Consider the following 19,826-nt stretch of genomic DNA (forward strand, 5'->3'; position numbering starts at 1 on the left):
TGTTGTTGTTACTTATCCTCACTTCCCTACGATGTTTAGAAGTAAAATGCTCTAAGCCATCCATGAATCTGCTCTTGTTCCTAATACACCAGGAAGACTTCAATGACACTGGGCACCTGCCACACTGATGGCTCCTCACACAAGTCACCAAACAACTCAGCAGAGTGCTTGCCTCGTGAGGGCAGCCAATAAACACTTGTTACTAGACCAATCCTTGTAAAATGTATCAGGAAAATGAACAAAAGAAAAGACTAAGAAATTTCCAGGAAAAAAAAATGGCATGAAGGAAGAAGGCTTGCTTTGTAGATACAAAAATTTAGGGGTGCGGGGGGAGGGGGAGCAATTGAAAACTGTAAAAGGAAGCTCTAAAACAGAGCCTAACATAAAGGCTTGTGTGCCAGTGAAAGTGTGTCACCTCTGCAAATTATCAACAATGCATTGGGCACCTATACGTTTATTTTGGTCCTACCGTTATGCTGGACTCCAGTTTATCCTCCTTAGAAAGATTTTATACAGCCGAAACCGGTTTGGCTCAGTGGATAGAGCATCGGCCTGCGGACTCAAGGGTCCCAGGTTCGATTCCGGTCAAGGGCATGTACCGTGGTTGTGGGCACATCCCCAGTAGGGGGTGTGCAAGAGGCAGCTGATCGATGTTTCTCTCTCATCGATGTTTCTAACTCTCTATCCCTCTCTCTTCCTCTCTGTAAAAAATCAATAAAATATATTAAAAAAAAAAAGAAAGAAAGATTTTATTCAAACATTAAGTCTTTCATTTAGCATGAAAAACAGTAATTGTTAAAAAGTGCTAATTAGACAAGGGATACAATTATAATGAAATAATAATTTTAAAAGCCAAAAGAAGAAAATTATCAATGTTGCACGTAAATACAGGATAAATTATTCAACAGTAGAAACAATTTAAAAAAGATGAATCAGGAAGCTTGTTGATAGTACCAGACCCATGTGATAAACTGTAAGAGGGAAAAAAAAGTAATTTTAAAAGGGTAAAATGAGTGATTATTGGCAACAAAATCTGTTGTAAATTCAAGGGCCTCAATGGGCTAGGCAGGTATCCGTGAAACAGGGAAAGTAGATGGCAAAAGAGCATGATCAGTAGATTTTTTTGTCACCTAACAATTCAGCCCTGGTGTTGCCAGACAGTCACCTCAAGAGATAAGATAAATCTGGATTTCTGTTTGAAATACTCCAAGTTTAAAAAATGTTGGAAGGTAACTCTCCTTCCACCCCTCTACACTCACCATCAACACATAGATCAAACAAAACTCATCTGTGTGGCCTGTCAGTTTTCAAAGTCTGGCCTAGAGAATCATCACTGAGGTATTTATTAGAACAATGTTAATTTAAGACAGGGCTAAGAGTCATAAGGCCAAGAGTGATGAAGTGTAGTTGGTAACAGCTTCATGAGAAGCCAGGGATGGTCCTATATGTTCAATGACCCAGTGAATCTTGAATCAACCCAGGTAGGTTGACAAGTAAGGATACTATAGCTACAAAAACATCCACTAGAACATCTGAGAAAATAGACAGGGCAAGGAGTTATCGGCTCAGCAGATATTTAATGTAGAAGTCCTAGTCTAATTTTAAAGCCTTGATGAACTAAGGAACTTCTTCCACTCCTGTTCGATAGAAAAACATAAGAAAAACAGCTTAAAATCCTTTTAAGTTTGGATGTGCACATGGCCTTTTAGCACCTAATCTGTTTGTGAATAGAGATGCTACTAAACATCTCTAACCACTGGTGCTGAGATTGCCTAGTTGATGGGGAGAAAAAGCCTCACTTAAACTCTAAACACTAAAATTAATTCAGAAAGTGTTAAATAATCAAATAAAAGCAATGAAACAAAAAAGATAGCTAGATAAAATTATAGTTCAAGACAGCAATCTTCTACCCCTGTCCACTTCTCCCTTCCAGTCATACTGAAATAAAAGAACCCTCAAAACACCAGAGAAATGTCTCCTTCCAAATGAGTCCAGGGAACTAATCAATAAATACCAAGATCTAGGGAGGGACATGAGCAATCAGAATAATCTAAATTATTCATTAGATTCATTAGAAATAATTATTCATCTAAATTATTTCTCAAACTTCAATCATTCCCATTATAGCACCACAATTTTTGCTATATCCCAGTATCACCTATCCTATTCTTTAATATTTTTCTTTAAATCACCTATGATTTAAATTAACATATTATAAAGGAAACTTTATATCACTATAGTAAGTGGAAATTGTCACTTTGTCATCAGTAGGTGGTAACTATAAAAATAAACACACCTTATTATATTCTAACTAGAGGCCCGGTGCACGAGATTCATGCACTGGGTGGAGGGGGGAGGTCCCTCAGCCCAGCCTGCACCCCAAGCTGGCAGTCAGACATCCTTAGCGCTCCCACCACTGCCGCTGCGCTCGCCAGCTGTAAGCCTGGCTTCTGGCTGAGCAGCGCTCTCCATGTGGGAGCGCACTGACCACCAGGGGCAGCTCCTGCATTGAGCATCTGCCCCCTGGTGGTCAGTGCGTGTCATAGCAACCGGTCGTTCTGCCGTTGGGTCAATTTGCATATTAGCCTTTTATTATATAGGATATTGTTGTTGACAGAAAAATCTGGGCCTGCCTCCTATTCTGTTACAACAGGAAACTAGATGCTTTTAAGGAGGTATTTCAGACTAGCACCAAATTGAGACTTTCTCTAATACAATCAGGATGAAAAGAACAGAAAAGGGAGTCATTACCTTATGTTTATTTCAATTGCACTTAATGTTGGGCCCACATCCTGTTCAAACCATTCCCAATAGTATGAGCTACCCCCGTACTTGTGACAGCTGGGCCAGTCAGCCCTTCCACAAACCCCCACCCACACCCCCTGACACAATCTCATATTCTTTCTCACACAGATCCATTCATTCAACCATCCCAGCTGAAAAAAAGACTTGGTCCCCAAAATAAAATCCAAGAAATGCTCTCCAAAGAAAGGGGACAATCTACTTATAGAGAACATGAAGAGGGTTGGAGGACTGAGAAAAAAATAAAGAGCTTGGGGCAACTTTAAACTTCTAAAGGAGATGACAACCTTAATAACATGGAATGAGGGGTGAGGGATGGGGGAGAGGATAGGTAGAAGGGTGCCCCAGCCAGCTGTCCCGTGCACTGAAAGGTCACCAGTTTGATTCCCAGTCAGGGCACATACCCAGGTTGTGGGTTTGATCCCCCGTCAGAGTGCGTGCAGGAGGCAACAGATGGACGTTTCTCTCTCACATTGATTTATATCTCTCTCTCCCATCCTTTCTCCCTAACAAAAATCAATTAAAACCATATTTTAAGAAGAAGAAGAAGAAGAAGGGCAGCTTTACTCAGGAGTGAAATTCACAAGAAGAGCCAAGCCCATCTCACTTTGCCACCGCAGGGGATTTTCACTGTCCTTGGCCCACCACCTTTCCCCCACCTCTGCACCCTCTCTGGAAACAAGCCTATTCACATGCTCTGCAAACTTGAGAAGAACCTACAGTCAGCCCTGCCTTTTAAGGTATGAGCCTTTTGAGGACAACGACCTACCCACAAATCAAGAGGAAACCCACACCAGCTATTTGCTAATCCAGTCTTTCACTATGTACAAGAATGGCCAAGCAAGCATCAGAAAGTTCACCACCAGTGTCCTCTACACAAAAAAGTTTACTCCAGAGGGATGCCAGGGAACAAAACAAAGACGAATCCAAGAAGAAAATAATGCAAAATTCAAGAAAGAGCAGTATTTGCGTGTGGAAAAATAGTGAAGGAATGTCGCAAGAAATTGGGAGACTCCCTAACAGCACAGGTTTTCTGACCTAGGGCTCTATTTTCTTCTAGGCCTCTAATCACACACCTTGGTTCTACCGTATTTACACAACATAATAATGTAAATATAGCTATTGTTTTGTTTTTCTATATAAAATCAACCTATGGACAAAGTATGGAAGGCTTAATTATCATTACAGAACAGATTGTAAACACACACTCCATATATGCAAATTCCTCATCTAATCTACAAACAGAACCTATAGTTGACAAATCAATAGAGGCACAAATATATCATTTAAAGTTATAATAGTCTTTTTTCTTCCCTGGCTGCTTGAAGACTGGCCAACATCACAAACAACACAGTAACTATCTGGACCAGGAAGTTCATAACCAACAGGCTACTTCAGTGGAAACAAATGGTCACTGACTTCTTCACCCTGGGAAGGCAACAGCACCTAAGACAGAAATTTGGCAAAACTAGCCAAAATGTGTAGGACCCCACCAGATGACATCTCTGTATTTGGATTCAGAACACATGTTGGTGGTGGCAAGACAACTGGCTTTGGCATGATCTGATTCCTTGGATTATGCCAGGGCCATTTGGATATTTATAATATCATTCATGGCCATACAAAATCATCAACTTAAAAACTAGCCTGCTATATGTGGTCAAACATTTAATTAACTCACTCCTAATGCCTTGCAGGGCCAGATCAAATGATTTTGCAGGCCTTATATGGCCTGTGAGCTGGACGTTCCCCACTCTTGGTTTAAGGCATCCACAGGAGGTCCTAGCACAGTATGCTTTGTGGATAAGGGTAGCTACTATACATCTTTCCACTGTCATGCTACATTCAAAGGACTAAAGTGACATAAACACTGAAAAATTAGAACAATGGCAACACAACTTATAAAGTCTTGAGAAAACTGTCTGGAAAAGATTACCATAATTTAAATGAAGGCTAAATTACAATTCTCATGTATAATCATAATTTAAATGAAGGTTAAAACTTAAGCAATGTACAGCATGGTGACTATAGGTAATAATACTATATTCTATACTTGAAACTTGCTGAGAGTAGATCTTAAATGTATTTACCACACACAAATAACTATATTAGGTGATGGATATGTTAATTCGTTTGACGGCAGTAATCATTTCACAAGTCTGCTGTAAATATATACAATTTTTTATTTGACAATTATACCTTAATGGAGGGGGGGAAATACAATAAACTGTACAATACAAATTTTTGTTTAAAAATAAATATAAAACAATTTTTAATTAAAAAATATACTTGCCCGACTGGCGTGGCTCAGTGGTTGAGCATGGACCTATGAACCAGGAGGTCACAGTTCGATTCCCAGTCAGGGCACATGCCCAGGTTATGGGCTTGCTCTCCACTGGGGAGCATGCAGGAGGCAGCCAATCAATGATTCTCTCTCATCAATGATGTTTCTATCTATTTCTCACTCTCCCTTCCTCTCTGAAATAAAAATATTTTTATAAGTAAATAAATAAACTTAAGGAGAAATCACAGTACCAGTGTTACACCAAAGCACAATTGAAAAAATGCTAGAGTAAATTATCTACAAGACATTCTTTTTCAGGTTGTATCCTATCTAATAAAAGAGTAATATGCAAATTGACCATACCTCTGCTACACCCACAAGCCACGCCCACCAGCCAATCAGGAGCAAGTATGCAAATTAACCCAACCAAGATGGCTGCAGCCACGGAGTGAACAGGAGGCTTGGGTTTCCCTGGCAATGGAGGAAGCCAAGCTTCCTGCACACCCTGGCCGGCTCTGGACTCCACTCAAGGCTACAAAGTTTCAATTATAGAAGATAAATAAATCACAACAAAAATGGCTGCGGCCACGGAGCGAGCAGGAGGCTTGGGTTTCCCCAACAATGGAGGAAGCCAAGCTTCCTGCACACCCTGGCCGGCCCAGGCCTCCGCTCAAGGCTACAAAGTTTCAATTATATAAGATAAATAAATCCCAACAAAAATGGCTGCGGCCACGGAGCAAGCAGGAGGCTTGGGTTTCCCCGGCGATGGAGGAAGCCAAGTTCCTGGACTGTCCTGGACTCCGCTCAAGGCTACAAAGTTTCAATTATAGAAGATAAATAAATCCCAGATACCAGGGCCTCCGCTTGGGTCGCTGGGGGACGTGGCCAGCCTGCAAACCACCACAGGCCCCTCGCCCAGGCAGCCCCACGCCCCAAGGGAACCCCCACCCTGATCCAAGACACCCTTCAGGGCAAACCAGCTGGCCCCCACCCGTGCACCAGGCCTCTATCCTATCTAATAAAAGAGTAATATGCAAATTGACCATCACTCCAACACACAAGATGGCTGCCCCCATGTGGTCAAAGATGGCTGTCCCCATGTGGACACAAGATGGCCACCACAAGATGGCCAGCAGGGGAGGGCAGTTGGGAGGGATCAGGCCAGGAGGGGAGGGCAATTGTGGGTGATCAGGCCAGCAGGGGAGGGCAGTTGGGGGCGATCAAGCCTGCAGGGGAGGGCAGTTAGGGGTGACCAGGCTGGCAGAGGAGGGAAGTTGGGGGCGACCAGGCCTGCAGAAAAGGGCAGTTGGGGGGGACCCAGGCCTGCAGGGGAGAGCAGTTGTGGGGGACCAGGCCTGCAGGGGAGGGCAGTTAAATTTAAAATTTCAGAATTTTCTTTGATGCACATCTGTTTATAATAACAAAATCAGTTCATTTAAAACAAAAACGTAAATGTGTGGTTGGGGGGGGGGGGGGGAGATGAAGAAAATTAACTGAAATGATTACAGTGGTTTTTCTTTATCTTCCAAACTTTCTATAATATGATTAATTTAACTTTCAGACTAAAAAGAATCATTGTTTTGAAAAGTATTCTCCCTTAACAGCCCAAATGGCTATCAGTAGATGAGTGGATTAAAAAAGCTGTGGTAGGCCCTAGCCGGTTTGGCTCAGTGGCTAGAGCGTCAGCCTGTGGACTGAAGGGTCCCGGGTTTGATTCCAATTAAGGGCACATGCCCAGGTTGTGCACATGCCATCCCCAGCAGGGGGCATGCAGGAGGCAGCTAATCAATGATTATCTCTTATCATGGATGTTTCTATCTCTCTCTCCCTACCTCTCTGAAATTAACCCTTTGCACTCGCTTGCTTTTTTCTTGATTCCTTTATTCTAATGCTAACCGTGTCGAGTCACACTCAACATCCGAGTGCAAAAGGTTAAAAAAAACACAAAAACAACAACTGGCCGAAACCGGTTTGGCTCAGTGGATTGAGCGTCGGTCTGCGGACTGAAAGGTCCCAGGTTCGATTCCGGTCAAGGGCATGTACATTGGTTGCGGGCACATCCCCCGTAGGGGGTGTGCAGGAGGCAGCTGGTCGATGTTTCTCTCTCATCGATGTTTCTAGCTCTCTATCCCTTTCCCTTCCTCTCTGTAAAAAATCAATAAAATATATTTAAAAACAAAAACAACAACTGTGGTACATTTACACCATGGAATACTATGCAGCAGTAAAAAAGAAGGATCTATTACCCTTTGAGATAGCATGGAAGGACCTGGAGAGTATTACACTAAGTGAAATAAGCCAGTCAGAGAAAGACAAGTATCACATGCTCTCACTCATATGTGGAATCTAATAAACAAAATAAACTGATGAACAAAATAGATCCAAAGACACAGAAGCATGGAACAGACTGTGCAATCTCAGAAGGAAGGTGGGGGAGAGGGGAAAGGGGAACATATGCAATACTTTCAACAATAAAGATGCAATAAATTTTTAAAAATTAAAAATAAATAAAGTATCCCCCCCTTAAACTTGTTCTTCCCTAGTTAATTCCTGTCTTTACTTCTCAGCTAAAATTCTTTTTATTATTAATATTTTATTAAGGTATAATTGACACTTAGGTTGTTTCCATATCTTGGTTATTTATATATATAAAAGCCTAATATTCAAATTGTCCCCTCGGGAGTTCTACCAAGAGACCAGGAGTTCGATCGCTCATTATGACGTGCACTGACCACCAGAGGGTGGTGCGGAATGAAGGAAGGCCCTGGACGGCAGATGGAAGGCCCCAATCAGCCTTGATCGCCAGCCAGGCCTAGGGACCCTACCCGTGCAGAATTTCGTGCACCAGGCCTCTAGTTGTAAATAATGTTGCAATGAACACAGGGGTGCATATATCTTTCTGAGCTCATGGTTTTGTTTTTTTAGATAAATTCTTAGAAGTGGGATTGCTAAACCATATGATAATTCTATTTTTCATTTTTTTGAGGAATCTTCATTTTGTTTTCCACAGTGGCTACATCAATTGACATTCCCATCAACAGTGCAAGGGTTCTCTTTCCTCCACATCTTCTCCAACACTTATTTCTTGTCTTTTTGATAACAGCCATTCTAACAGGTATGAGGTGATATTTCATTGTGGTTTTGATTTGCATTCCCCTGATGATTAGTGATGTTGAGCATCTTTTCATGTACCTGTTGGCCAAATGTATGTCTTTTTTGGTAAAACGTCTATTCAGATCTTCTATCCATTTTTTAATCAGATTGGGTTTTTTTGTTATTAAGTGGTATGAGTTCTTTATATATTTTGGATATAAAACCCTTATCAGATTATGATTTGTGAATATTTTCTCCATTCAGTAGGTTGCCTTTTCATTTTGCTAATGGTTTCTTTTGCTATGCAGAAGATTTTAGTTTGATATATTTTTGCTTTTGTTGATTTTGCATTTGGTGTCAGATTAAATAATGGTCGCCAACACCTATGTTTTCTTCTAGGAGTTTTATAGTTTAAAGTTTAATGTTCAAGTCTTTAATCCACTTTAAGTAAATATTTGTGTGCTAGAGGCCCGGTGCACAAAATTTGTGCCCAGGGGTGGGGGGGGGCGGACCTCTGGCTCCTAACCACTCGCCTGCCTGCCTGCCTGATAGCCCCTAATCACCTCTGCCTGCTGGCTTGATGCCCCTAACCCCTCTGCCTGCCGGCGTGATTGCCCTGTAACTGCCCTCCCCTGCCGGCCTGATCACCCCCTAACTGCCCTCCCCGGCCGACCTGATTGCCCCCTAACTGCCCTCCCCGGCCAGCCTGATCACCCCTAACTGCCTCTGCTTCAGCCCCACCACCGTGACTTTGTCCGGAAGGACATCCAGAAGACGTCTGGTCTAATTAGCATATTACCCTTTTATGAGTATAGCTAGTGTAAAATAGTGGACCACTTTCATTCTTTTGCATGCGGCAGTCCAGTTTTTCCAGCACCATTTATTAAAGAGACTATCCTTACCTCATTGTGTATTCTTGGCTTCTTTGTCATTAATTAATTGATCATACATGTGTGGGTTTATTTCTTGAATAAAAAGTATTTCCCTTAAGAGTTTCAAAGGGCACATACCTAGGTTCAATTCCCTTCCCTGGTTGCAGAACATGCAGAAGGCAACCAAACGATGTGTCTCTCTCACATTGATGTTTCTCTCTCTCTCCCTCCCTCCTTCCCTCCCTTCCACTTTCTCTAAAAATCAATGGAAAAAGTATCCTTGGGTAAGGATTAACAAACAAACAAATAACAACAATAAAAATCTTCAGAAATGTGGGAAATAGCTAGCCTCCAAGAATCAAGCATCAAAGGCAATTATTCAGGGCTTGAGCAACTCAGGCCTACTGTTAATCCTTTAATGCAACAAAGAATGAAATTAGAGCAGAAATAGATACATTCTAGTCACTTTTTTTTCAATTATTTATCGTTTAAAGTATTACATATAGTATTACATATGTCTCCTTTTTCTCCCTAAAGAGGCCAGCCAAATGATTCTTGGCCCCCAAAACAGAAATGTACCTAAAACAAGATATTAAAATTATAATTTCCACTAAGGTGCCATGGACTGTTGTATATCAAATAGAGGTTCCATACCAAAATTCAGAATTTACAAAAAAAAATTAATCAAAGAAGTCACATGACTCAAACTTCTCTCAGTCAGATTATAAACATAAAAAGAGTGAATGAAACAGTGAGAGTTCTCTACAGTGAAGAAAGGACATTAAAATTTGTAGAGTGAACTATCCAAGTGCTGAGAGTATGACCATGCCTTCACAGCAAGCTGAGTGAGATGCTCATGGGCCTATTCAGTGAGTAAATATGTGACCCTTGAGGTGAGAACACAGTGGATTTCCACCCTGAGAACTCTAGAGAGCAGAAGGAAAAGCCATGTTGATCACTGACATTAAAATGCACAACCAAGGCAAAATTCAGCAATTCCAGCAGAACAGAGGTAGGCTACATACAAGAGCCAACACAAGGGTCACCTTTGGTTCAGTCCAACAGTGCCCCCCAAACAAGCCAAAATTACTCCAGAAGGAGGAAATTGTAGGTGGACCTAAGTTCCTAGGAGCTAAGGAAGAATCACCAAATAAAGCCTACAAGCATAAAGACGACAATGTAGGTAAACATGGTACTCACTACCTCCCACAGCCACATCAAAATTACAACTAAAATGCAGAACCATCATTCAGAACCATCTGAAATCTAGCTGAACAAAAGCCCTACAACTAGGGAATTAAAAAAGAAGCACATCAAGACTGGTAGGAGTGGTGGAGATTCAGGGCAGAATTGCAGAACTGCTGGTCCCACACCTATGTGTTGTGGTTTAAAATTTGGCTGTGGAGGTTTCCCTGAGGAGCAAGGGGTCCCTGTCCCACAACAGGCCCTCCAGCCCAGGATTCCAGTGCCCCAAAGAAAAAGCCCCAGAACTTCTGACTGAAGGGATTGTGGCTGAGTGACACAAAGCCTGCAGGAGTCCTAGGCAGTTCCTATTAAAGAGCCTGAACATGGACTTACTCAGACTCACTCCCTCTGAGCTCCAACGTTGGGGCAGCAGCTTGAAAAGAACCTGGGACATTTGGGGAGGAATTAATTTGTCTGGCATGAAGGAGAGAGCTGGAGGGGCAGCTTTCTCCCAGACAGAAGTGCTGGCAGAGTTCCTTTGCTGAGCCCTCCCTGCCAAAGAGCTGGCAGATGGAGCACCATATCTGAATCTCCATCAACCTAGCTCATACTTTTCACCCCACCCTGGTGATTCCTGAGGCCCTGCCCCTCCCTACTTGCAGGCTCATCCAAGCCATTTCTAGTGGCTTTTCCACTCTTGCCTCATGCTTTGGACTTTCCTAAAATATCTCAAACAAGCAGCAGCTGACCTTAGCATGCCCCATACCTCTTGATAAGTAGCCCCAAGCCAGGCACTAGCAGCAGCCCAACGTGGTTCAGAGCTTGGCCTCTCCTGGGCTCCTCCAAGACCAATACAAGTAGCAGCCATCTGCAGATGGCTTTGTAGCTCATGCTGGGTAGCCCTAAGCAGGGCACAGGCAGTGGGTGACTTTGCACCTCCCAGGAGGCTCCAGAGCCAGTACACCCAGTGGTCAGCTTTGACCACGATGGATTATAAAGCTACTACCTCCATGAGTAACACACTCAAAGGGCAGATTCAGTGAGCACCAAAGCCCCACTGAAGCAAGTCCTGATCCATAGGGTTGACTCCTGCACAGCAGCTCTTCAGCTGTAGTCATAGCCAATCCTCACAACTAATTGGCCTGGGGTCAATCCCTTCCAATGATGCCAACATCAACCAAGGCTCAACTACAAGAGGGCAGTACACACAGCTCACATAGGGGCTCACCTGGAGTGCCCAGCTCAGGAGACTGGGGAGGCAGAGCCACTGGGCCCTACAGGACACCTACTAAACAAGGCCACTCTATCAAGTCCAGGACACACAGCTGATCTACTTAATACACAGAAACAAACATAGGGAAGCCACCAAAATGTGGAGACAAAAAACAAAGTCACAAATGAAAGAACAGAAGAAATCTCCAGAAAAAGCACTAAATGAAATGGAAGCAAGAAAACTACCAGACATAGAGTTCAAAACAATGGTTATATGGATGTTCAAGGAACTTACTGAGAACTTCAAGGAACTTACTGAAAACATCAACAACATAAAAAAGGACTAGTCAAAAATAAAGGATACACTAACTGAAATAAAGTATAAGTTACAGGGAATCAACAGTAGAGCAGAGAATGCCAAGAATCAAATCAAGAATTTGCAATATAAGGAAGCAAAAAAAATCTAACCAGAAGAGCAAAAAGAGAAAAAGAATTCCAAAATATGAAGATAGTGTAAGGAGCCTCTGGGACAACTGCAAGCATATCAACATTCACATCATGGGGGTGCCAGAAGTAGAAGAGAAAACCTATTTGAAAAAAAAAAAATTACAGAAAATTGATGTTGGTGAAAGAAATAGACACAAAAGTCCAGGAAGCACTGAGTCTCAAACAAGATGAACCCAAAGAGACCCACATCAAGACACATCATAATTAAAATGGAAAATGTTAAAGTCAAAGAGAGAATGTTTAAAACAGCAAGAGAAAAGCAGTTAGTTATCTACAAGGAAGCACCCATAAAACTGTCAACTAATTTTTCAACAGAAACTTTGCAGTCCAGAAGGGAGTGGCAAGAAATATTCAAAGTGATGAAAAGCAAGGACAACCAAGATTACAACCAAGATTACTCCACCCAGTAAAGCTATCGTTTAGAATTGAAGGTCAGATAAAGGGCTTCCAAGACAAGAAAAAGCTAAAGGAGTTCATCACCACCAATCAGTATTAAACAAAAGTTAAGGGTCTTCTTTAAGAAGAAGGGGAAAAAAAAGATAAAAACATATGAACAATAAAAAGGCAATAAATACATATCAATCAACAATTGAATCTACTAGTAAAAATCAAAATAAACAAACAAGCAGAACACAAACAGACTCATGGATACAGAGACCATTTTGAACAGCTGCCACATGGGAGGGAGTTGGGGGTAGGATGAAAAGGTGAAGGGATTTAAAAGTACAATTTAGAGTGCTCAAATCACCTTCGAGCCCGGTGACTTCCCAGCGTTCAGATCCTCGGACTTTCCTCACAGCATGGCCCCCAAACGCCAGTCCTCACTCCCATCTCAAATGAAGAAACCAAAACTGCCTCCAGCCCCAAAGCCGGAGAAGAAGCCGACCCCACAGGACGTGCCAAAGGGAGAAAAAGAACAGCAAGAAGCGATTGAACATATTGATGAAGTACAAAATGAAATAGACAGACTTAATGAACAAGCCAGTGAGGAGATTTTGAAAGTAGAACAGAAATATAACAAACTCCGCCAACCATTTTTTCAGAAGAGGTCAGAATTGATCGCCAAAATCCCAAATTTTTGGGTAACGTTTGTCAACCATCCACAAACGTCTGCACTGCTTGGGGAAGAGGATGAAGAGGCACTGCATTATTTGACAAGAGTTGAAGTGACAGAATTTGAAGATATTAAATCAGGTTACAGAACATATTTTTATTTTGATGAAAATCCTTACTTCAAAAATAACGTTCTCTCCAAAGAGTTTCATCTGAATGAGAGTGGTGATCCATTTCAAAGTCCACTGAAATCAAATGGAATCTGGAAAGGATTTGACGAATCATTCAAGTCAAACACAGAATAGCAGGAAGAGACAGCATAAGGAACCAGAAAGCTTCTTTACCTGGTTTACTGACCATTCTGATGCAGGTGCAGATGAGTTAGGAGAAGTCATCAAAGATGACATTTGGCCAAATCCATTAGAGTACTACTTGGTTCCTGACATGGATGATGAAGAAGGGGAAGAAGAAGATGATGATGATGATGAAGAGGAAGGGTTGGAAGATACTGATGAAGAAGGGGATGAGGATGAAGGTGAAGAAGATGAAGATGATGATGGGGGGGAAAGGAGAAGAAGATGAAGGAGAAGATGACTAATGAACACTGAAATATTCCAACCTTTTTTAATTTTCTCCAGTCCCTGGGAGTAAGTTGCCGTCTTTTTTTTTTCCTCTTGTGCTCAGTTGCCCTGTTTTTTGAGGTCTCTTCTTTCTCCCTTACACTATGGTTCTCACCTTATTCCGGAGGGGGGGAGCGGTGGGGGGGAGGGAGGGAAAGGGTGTACCTTGAGCAGAATACAGTGGGAAAAGAATCTTTGCCCCTTTCTGTTCCAAATTCATTTTTATCCCTTCCTATCTCAAGAAAAACTTAATGGAATCAACACCACCTTGCTCTGTGAAAAAAAAAAGAAAAAACCTTCTGCTCCCTTAGCTCTGTGTAGTAGTGCATAAAATTCTAGCTTTTTTCCTCCTTTCTCTGTATAGTGGGCTCAGAGATTACACTTTGTCTCTATGATTATAGACAGTTAGCATTTACCAACATGTGTCTGTCTACTTTCTCTTGTTTAAAAAAGAAAAAAAATTTAAAAGGGGGGGTTATAGAAGGTCAGCAAAGGGTGGGTTTGAGATGTTTGGGGGGGTTAAGTGGGCATTTTGACAACATGGCTTCTCCTTTGGCATGTTTAATTGTGATGTTTAACAGACATCCTTGCAGTCTAAGATGACACTTTTAAAATAAAATTCTCTCCTAATGATGACTTGAGCCCTGCCACTCAATGGGAGAATCAGCAGAACCTGTAGGATCTTATTCGGAATTAACATTTCTCTATTGTAATTTTGTTCCTGTATACTTTTAAATTTTCTTTTTGTTTCACTGGAAAGGAAAGATGATGCTCATTTTAAACGTTAAAAGTGTACAAGTTGCTTTGTTACAATAAAACTAAATGTGTACACAAAGGGAAAAAAAGAAATACAATTTAGTAGTTCATAGTGTAGTCATGAGGGTCTAAAGTACAGCATAGGGAATATAGTCAATGACATATTGACTATGTACGGTGTCAGATGGGTATGAGATTTTTCAGAATGACCACGTACTAAGTTTTATAATGTCTAATCACTGGGTATATACTTGAAAATAATATAATATTGTATGTCAACAATAATTGAAAAAAAATTAATGATTAAAAAAAAAAAGCATTCCTCTAGGTCAGGGGAGTAGCCTGGATAGGAGTCTCCCAAGAATTTCTAAAGAGCCCACAAAACAGTCACCTTTAATCATGTGCCAAGCTCAGAGAGCCACATATGAATCATCCTGGTTCCTCACTATGGCTTCCTCCTCCCACTCCACCCCACCTAGAAGCCAGTAAGGTCAGAAACAGGAAATCTAAGGAATAGAGATCTAAGCAGAAGCCAATCACACACCTTTCTCTCACAGCAGGTGGCTGCCAACCAGAAGTCTTCTGGGAAAAAGTGTTACCTTTGAGTGAAGACCAAAGTGTTGATTAAAATACTGAACTGGATACTTTTAATTTTTAAAGTGAGTCTATGTTTTATAACTTCTATTACCTAAGATTACAGCAACCTGAATGTACCCTCTGTCTTTTATTTACTGCTGAATCCCAAGCACCTAGAAGAATGGATGGCTCACAGGAGTGCTCATTAAATAGCTGTTAAACCAATAACTTAAAAGTGAGCCAAGAATAGAGCCATGCCACAGTGGGTGACCATCAAAGAATAGCTCATTGATTGCAGAGGCTAAAGTGTGAAGGAAAGTGAAAAAGTAAAAAAAGTAAAGATCATCTTTCAAGAAGCTTGGATGGAAGAAGAAATAAAGTGGTCAACAGTGGGAAGATTCAGAATAGGGTCAATGGAAGTGTTATGCTTCAGCATTTTTAAGACTCAGGAGAAAAATCCAATTTAAAAAAATTTAATTCTGGTCCTGGCCAGTGTGGCTCAGTTAGTTGGGCGTCATCTTGTGCACCTAGATGTTGCTGGTTTGATTCCCAGTCAGGTCACATGCCCAGGTTGTAGGCTAGATCCCTGGGGGGGGGGGGGGGGGGGCATGCAGGAGGCAGGCGATCAATGTTCTGCTCTCACATTGATGATTCTCTCTGTCTCTGTCTCTTTCTCTTTCTCCCTTCCTTCCTCCCTCCCTCCCTCCCTCTCTAAGGATCAATAAATAAACAAAAAAAATTAACTCTGATTAGAAGCTTTACACATATCAACTCTTTTAATCTTCACAACAATTCAATAATACAGAAAATATTATCTCCTTTCCATAGGTAAGGGATCGGAAATACTCTAGGAGTTTCTGAAGGTCCCACTAAAGCACCCACAGGAGAAAACATCAGCTCTAACCAGGTGTCAGGTTCATTCTCTCACAAGAGAATAAAGCATTGGTACTAGAAAACGCAACAAAGAATGAGTTAAGAATAGGTTAGGGTGAGCCTCAGTTAGGAAAAGGATGCTTCATTATTTTATTTTATTTTATTTTATTTTATTTTATTTGTTTAATATATCTTTCTATTGATTTTAGAGAGGAAGGGAGAGGGAGAGAGAGATAGAAACATCAATGATGAGAGAGAATCATTGATTGGTTGCCTCCTGAACACCCCACACTGGGGATCAAGCTCGCAACCCGGGCATATGCCCTAACCAGGAATCGAACCATGACCTCCAGGTTCATAGGCCAAGGCTCAACCACTGAGCCATGCCAGCCAGGCGCTTCATTCTTTTAGATTGGGGGAAAGAAACAAAGTTTGTATATCTGACAAGCTCTTACTCATCCCTCAAAAATCAGCACAAGTTATCACCTACAGTGGGAAGTCTTCTTTAACATTTGTTAAAGTGTGGAGATATGAACAAGTTAGGGAGAGGGTAGGCCCAGGTAATAGTCCTTATTTTTTGGACGGGTTAAGAGTGAGATGGGTAGAGGCGGGGAATAGTCTTGAGGATAGGGATGAAAAAGGAAGAGCATAGGGAGATGAACAAATCCCAATTAACTGAGCAATCATGCCAATAACTCAGCTCAGAGTCACCATCGATTAATATGAGGTTGGGGTTTTGCTAGGTGAGCATAGCAGGACAGCAGCACCAAGTCTCTGAGTCTTGATGAAAATTAACTATAGGTTTCAGACTAGATATGAAAGATGCCAGAAGTGAGCTGTAAACTGGAGACAGGGGATCAAGAGTCTGGCGGTCAGAGTCACTGTGATGAAAGATAATGACGACATTGTTTTATTTATAACAAAAGAGAGCAACTCAAAAGGCCCTTCCCTGGGTTTATTGTCCTTGTGGCCCCTGCTTTCTGTAGTACCTTGGAAATGCCCTGCTATGCCTGTTTCAGAGTGTTTGTGCTTGCAATTCCCTTTCTGCAAAACGCATGTTTTTCAACAAACTAATATAGCTGGCTCCTTCTCACCATTGGGGTCTCGGGTCAAATGGCACCTTCCCAGTTATCTTCCCTGACCACAAATGCTAAAGCAGAAGTCCACCATAACCTGTCCCTGCCATTACCTTCTTATTTTCTTCATGGCACTTATCACTATGTGAAATCACATTGATTATTTATTAACCTATTTGATGTTGGTCTCCTTTATCCTGCTTACCACTTCATCCTCTGTACGCAAACAGGGTGGCTTGTATGGGTACTCAACAGACACTTCCTGAATGAATAAATGAACTGGGGGAGCAAATGTAACACTAAAATACCATTGCCTACTAGTCACACAATGTGGGAAATATGCAGGTAGTAGGAAATGGCAGGGATTTTTCTCTCAAGAAGAGAATGTTATTCACTACCCATGGGGGCAAGGGTAGGCAGATTACTCAGAACTCTGACTTACCAAAGAGCCACACTTCTCACCTAAAGGATAGCACTTCCCTCTCGGTGGGTAACCTTGCAAAGAAAAATTTTAAAGCAGGGTAACTGCTTGCACCCCGACGTGCCAAAAGACCACTCCTGGAAAAACTGTGCCTAAATTCCAATTTAAGCACTGTAAACACTGGGACCAAGACTTGTTCAACGCTGCATTCCCAGCATCTAGTAGTTTTTGACCCAAGGGGATACCCAGAATGTTTGTTAAATAAGCACTTAAGACATGATCTTCTGAGGAATGGCCATCCCATTAACTCCCACGCCTTGGATAAACTTATTTTAGAAACAGGGCAAGACAGCTAAGGAGCCCTCGGCCTAGGCCTCTCCCTGGGCAGCAGTTCGGTTCCTAGAATTCAATACTCATCCATCCTGTGCCACAGGTCATCAAGTATTACTTTCCCCCAGAGTCGCCATGTATCACATTGGTGTATACTTGGCCAATATAATGATTAATACAGTATAGTAACCAATAATGGATTTCACTTGCCTCTTTAATTTTTTATATGTATTTAAAAAATATATAGCTCAGGAAGGATAGCTCAAAATAATGAAAGAACTGAAATTGAAGAATTCTACCATTTTGTATTCACCAGTGTATGGCTCACCATAGGACCCCAGGAAAATCATATCACCCTCTTTACTCTCAGTTTCATCAACAGTCATAATGTTCTTTATCCAAAGGGTAGCTCGGAGAAAATTAATTAGCTAGCATTTTGTTGTAATGTACTCTGAGGTCAATGCTTGGAAGATTCCATAAATCAAATTAATTATGAAACAAGGGAAATCATAATTAAGTCCACTTCAAAACCTGAGAATTTGAGAAGTGAGAAATATTTAAAATGTTGCCTGTGGCTCTGATTCTAACTCACCCTCACACTAAGACATGTATTCTCAAAAAAAGATTCCTAACATTAACAACAGACCCTTAATATTTGGAAATGTCAACTGCCCTGTACGCTGGCAAGATTAACTTTACATGTATAAAATTACGAAGTACTAACGGTGACAAGCAATTGCAAAATTACACCTGCTCAAACAGTTCAGTGTTGCTGTATCAGTGCCTAATCTCAGTGCTGTTTAGTTAACATACAGGCCGCCTTACCCAAAGTCAATTCATTAAACTATTTCAGTGAGAAATGGTTTAAAAGGCTATCTGTACTGCTCAGCCCTCTGTCTGCTGACCACGGCTGACACTCAGGTAAAACATCAGAGCAACAGCAAGCCACAAGGTCCACGCTGTCCTACCACACGACTTCCTAACTTCCTTCCACTTTAAAAGTACTTGAATCCGTTAGTGAGACCCTAAGGTTTGGGAACTGCTGTAATCGTTCATAAAGCGCTCTGAAGTTTTAAAAAGGCAAAGAAAAAGAAAAAAGACCTTTTACTTATTCATGTTCAATTCTGCAAACATTCTTTTTTTTTTCCCACTTTTTAAATTACTCAGCTGCTTTATTTGTCACCCTTTTGGGAATTATTCATCTCTTCGTGAGACTGGGAAAGAGAGAAATCGAAGTAAAACTGACAAGTCAGTTCCTGAACCAGAGGTTGGAATTTACATCTGGGGGAGAGCCAGTTGGTCCCACTTGAGCCTCAATGAATGGAGCAAAGGTGACGAGGAAGGGGGGCAGGCTTCCAGCATCGCGTCCACCTGGGCAGCCTCTTCTTCAAGCCTGACATCCGCCCCGCTGAGGGCGCGGGGCCGGGCCAGGGGACCACCGGCACCCCGGCCCACCTCCGGCCGTCCCGGAGCACCGGAGCATCGCACCTGGGGCGCAGAGGTGGGAGGCCGGGCCGGCGGCGGGACCAAGTCACCACTCGCCTTTCCCAGCTGAAGCGAGGGCGATGCCGCCCACGGGGCAAGGAACCATCAAGGTGTGGGCGCCGGGATGGAGGATCGGCCCCCAAACCTCCAGCAACCCCGAGGGCCCCCGCTGCCTCCAGCCTCCTCAAGGAGGTGCGCAGCGGGGGCGTGTAGGGGACAGCCAGGATGGCGGCGGCCGGTACTCACAAAGCCCACTGGAGCCGGTGCTGCTGAACATGGTCCCGCCGGACCCGGAGCCCCCGCGGGGGGACTAGGGGGAGGGGAAGCCGAGGTGGAGAGACTGGCGACCGCGCAGGCGCACTCCCGGCGGGGGCGGCGAATCCGGCAACTGGATTCAGGGGCCTCCAGTGTACAGCGCATGCGTGGCCTGTGGGGCGCTCCGCTGCGTCCTCCCCGCTCCCTTCCTGCTCGCGAAGGGAAGTGCGTCCGCAGAGATAGGGTCCACCTCTCCAGGTTTTCTCGATGGCTGTGGGCGCCCTTTGGAAAAAGGAATGGGATGGCGTGGGAGGGGCGAAGGTGTAACTCCTGGGAGCCGCCCACTAGTGCTCACCTCTGCCAGCCTGCCTGCCGGGTGGGTGCGCCAAGGCAACGGATTCCTCCGGACCTCTATCGTCTGCCTGG

At 42.7% G+C, this 19,826-nt stretch overlaps 1 protein-coding gene and 1 pseudogene across 2 annotated transcripts in view; one reads left to right on the top strand and one right to left on the bottom strand.

Annotated features, from left to right (window-relative positions):
* Positions 1-19,547, bottom strand: part of UBAC2 (UBA domain containing 2) — a 185,828-nt gene extending 166,281 nt beyond the window's left edge. The window contains exon 1 of the mRNA XM_079779148.1: positions 19,392-19,547. Within this exon, the coding sequence (XP_079635274.1) occupies positions 19,392-19,422 (31 nt within the window). The 5' untranslated portion in view covers positions 19,423-19,547. The remainder of the gene's footprint in view (positions 1-19,391) is intronic.
* Positions 12,716-13,737, top strand: LOC307104300 (protein SET-like; annotated as a pseudogene). Its single transcript has one exon. The product of its transcript is annotated as a protein SET-like (transcript).
* Positions 19,548-19,826: the final 279 nt, after the last annotated feature.

Source organism: Cnephaeus nilssonii (genome assembly GCF_951640355.1).
Source record: "Cnephaeus nilssonii genome assembly, chromosome: 8".
NCBI lineage: Eukaryota > Metazoa > Chordata > Mammalia > Chiroptera > Vespertilionidae > Cnephaeus > Cnephaeus nilssonii.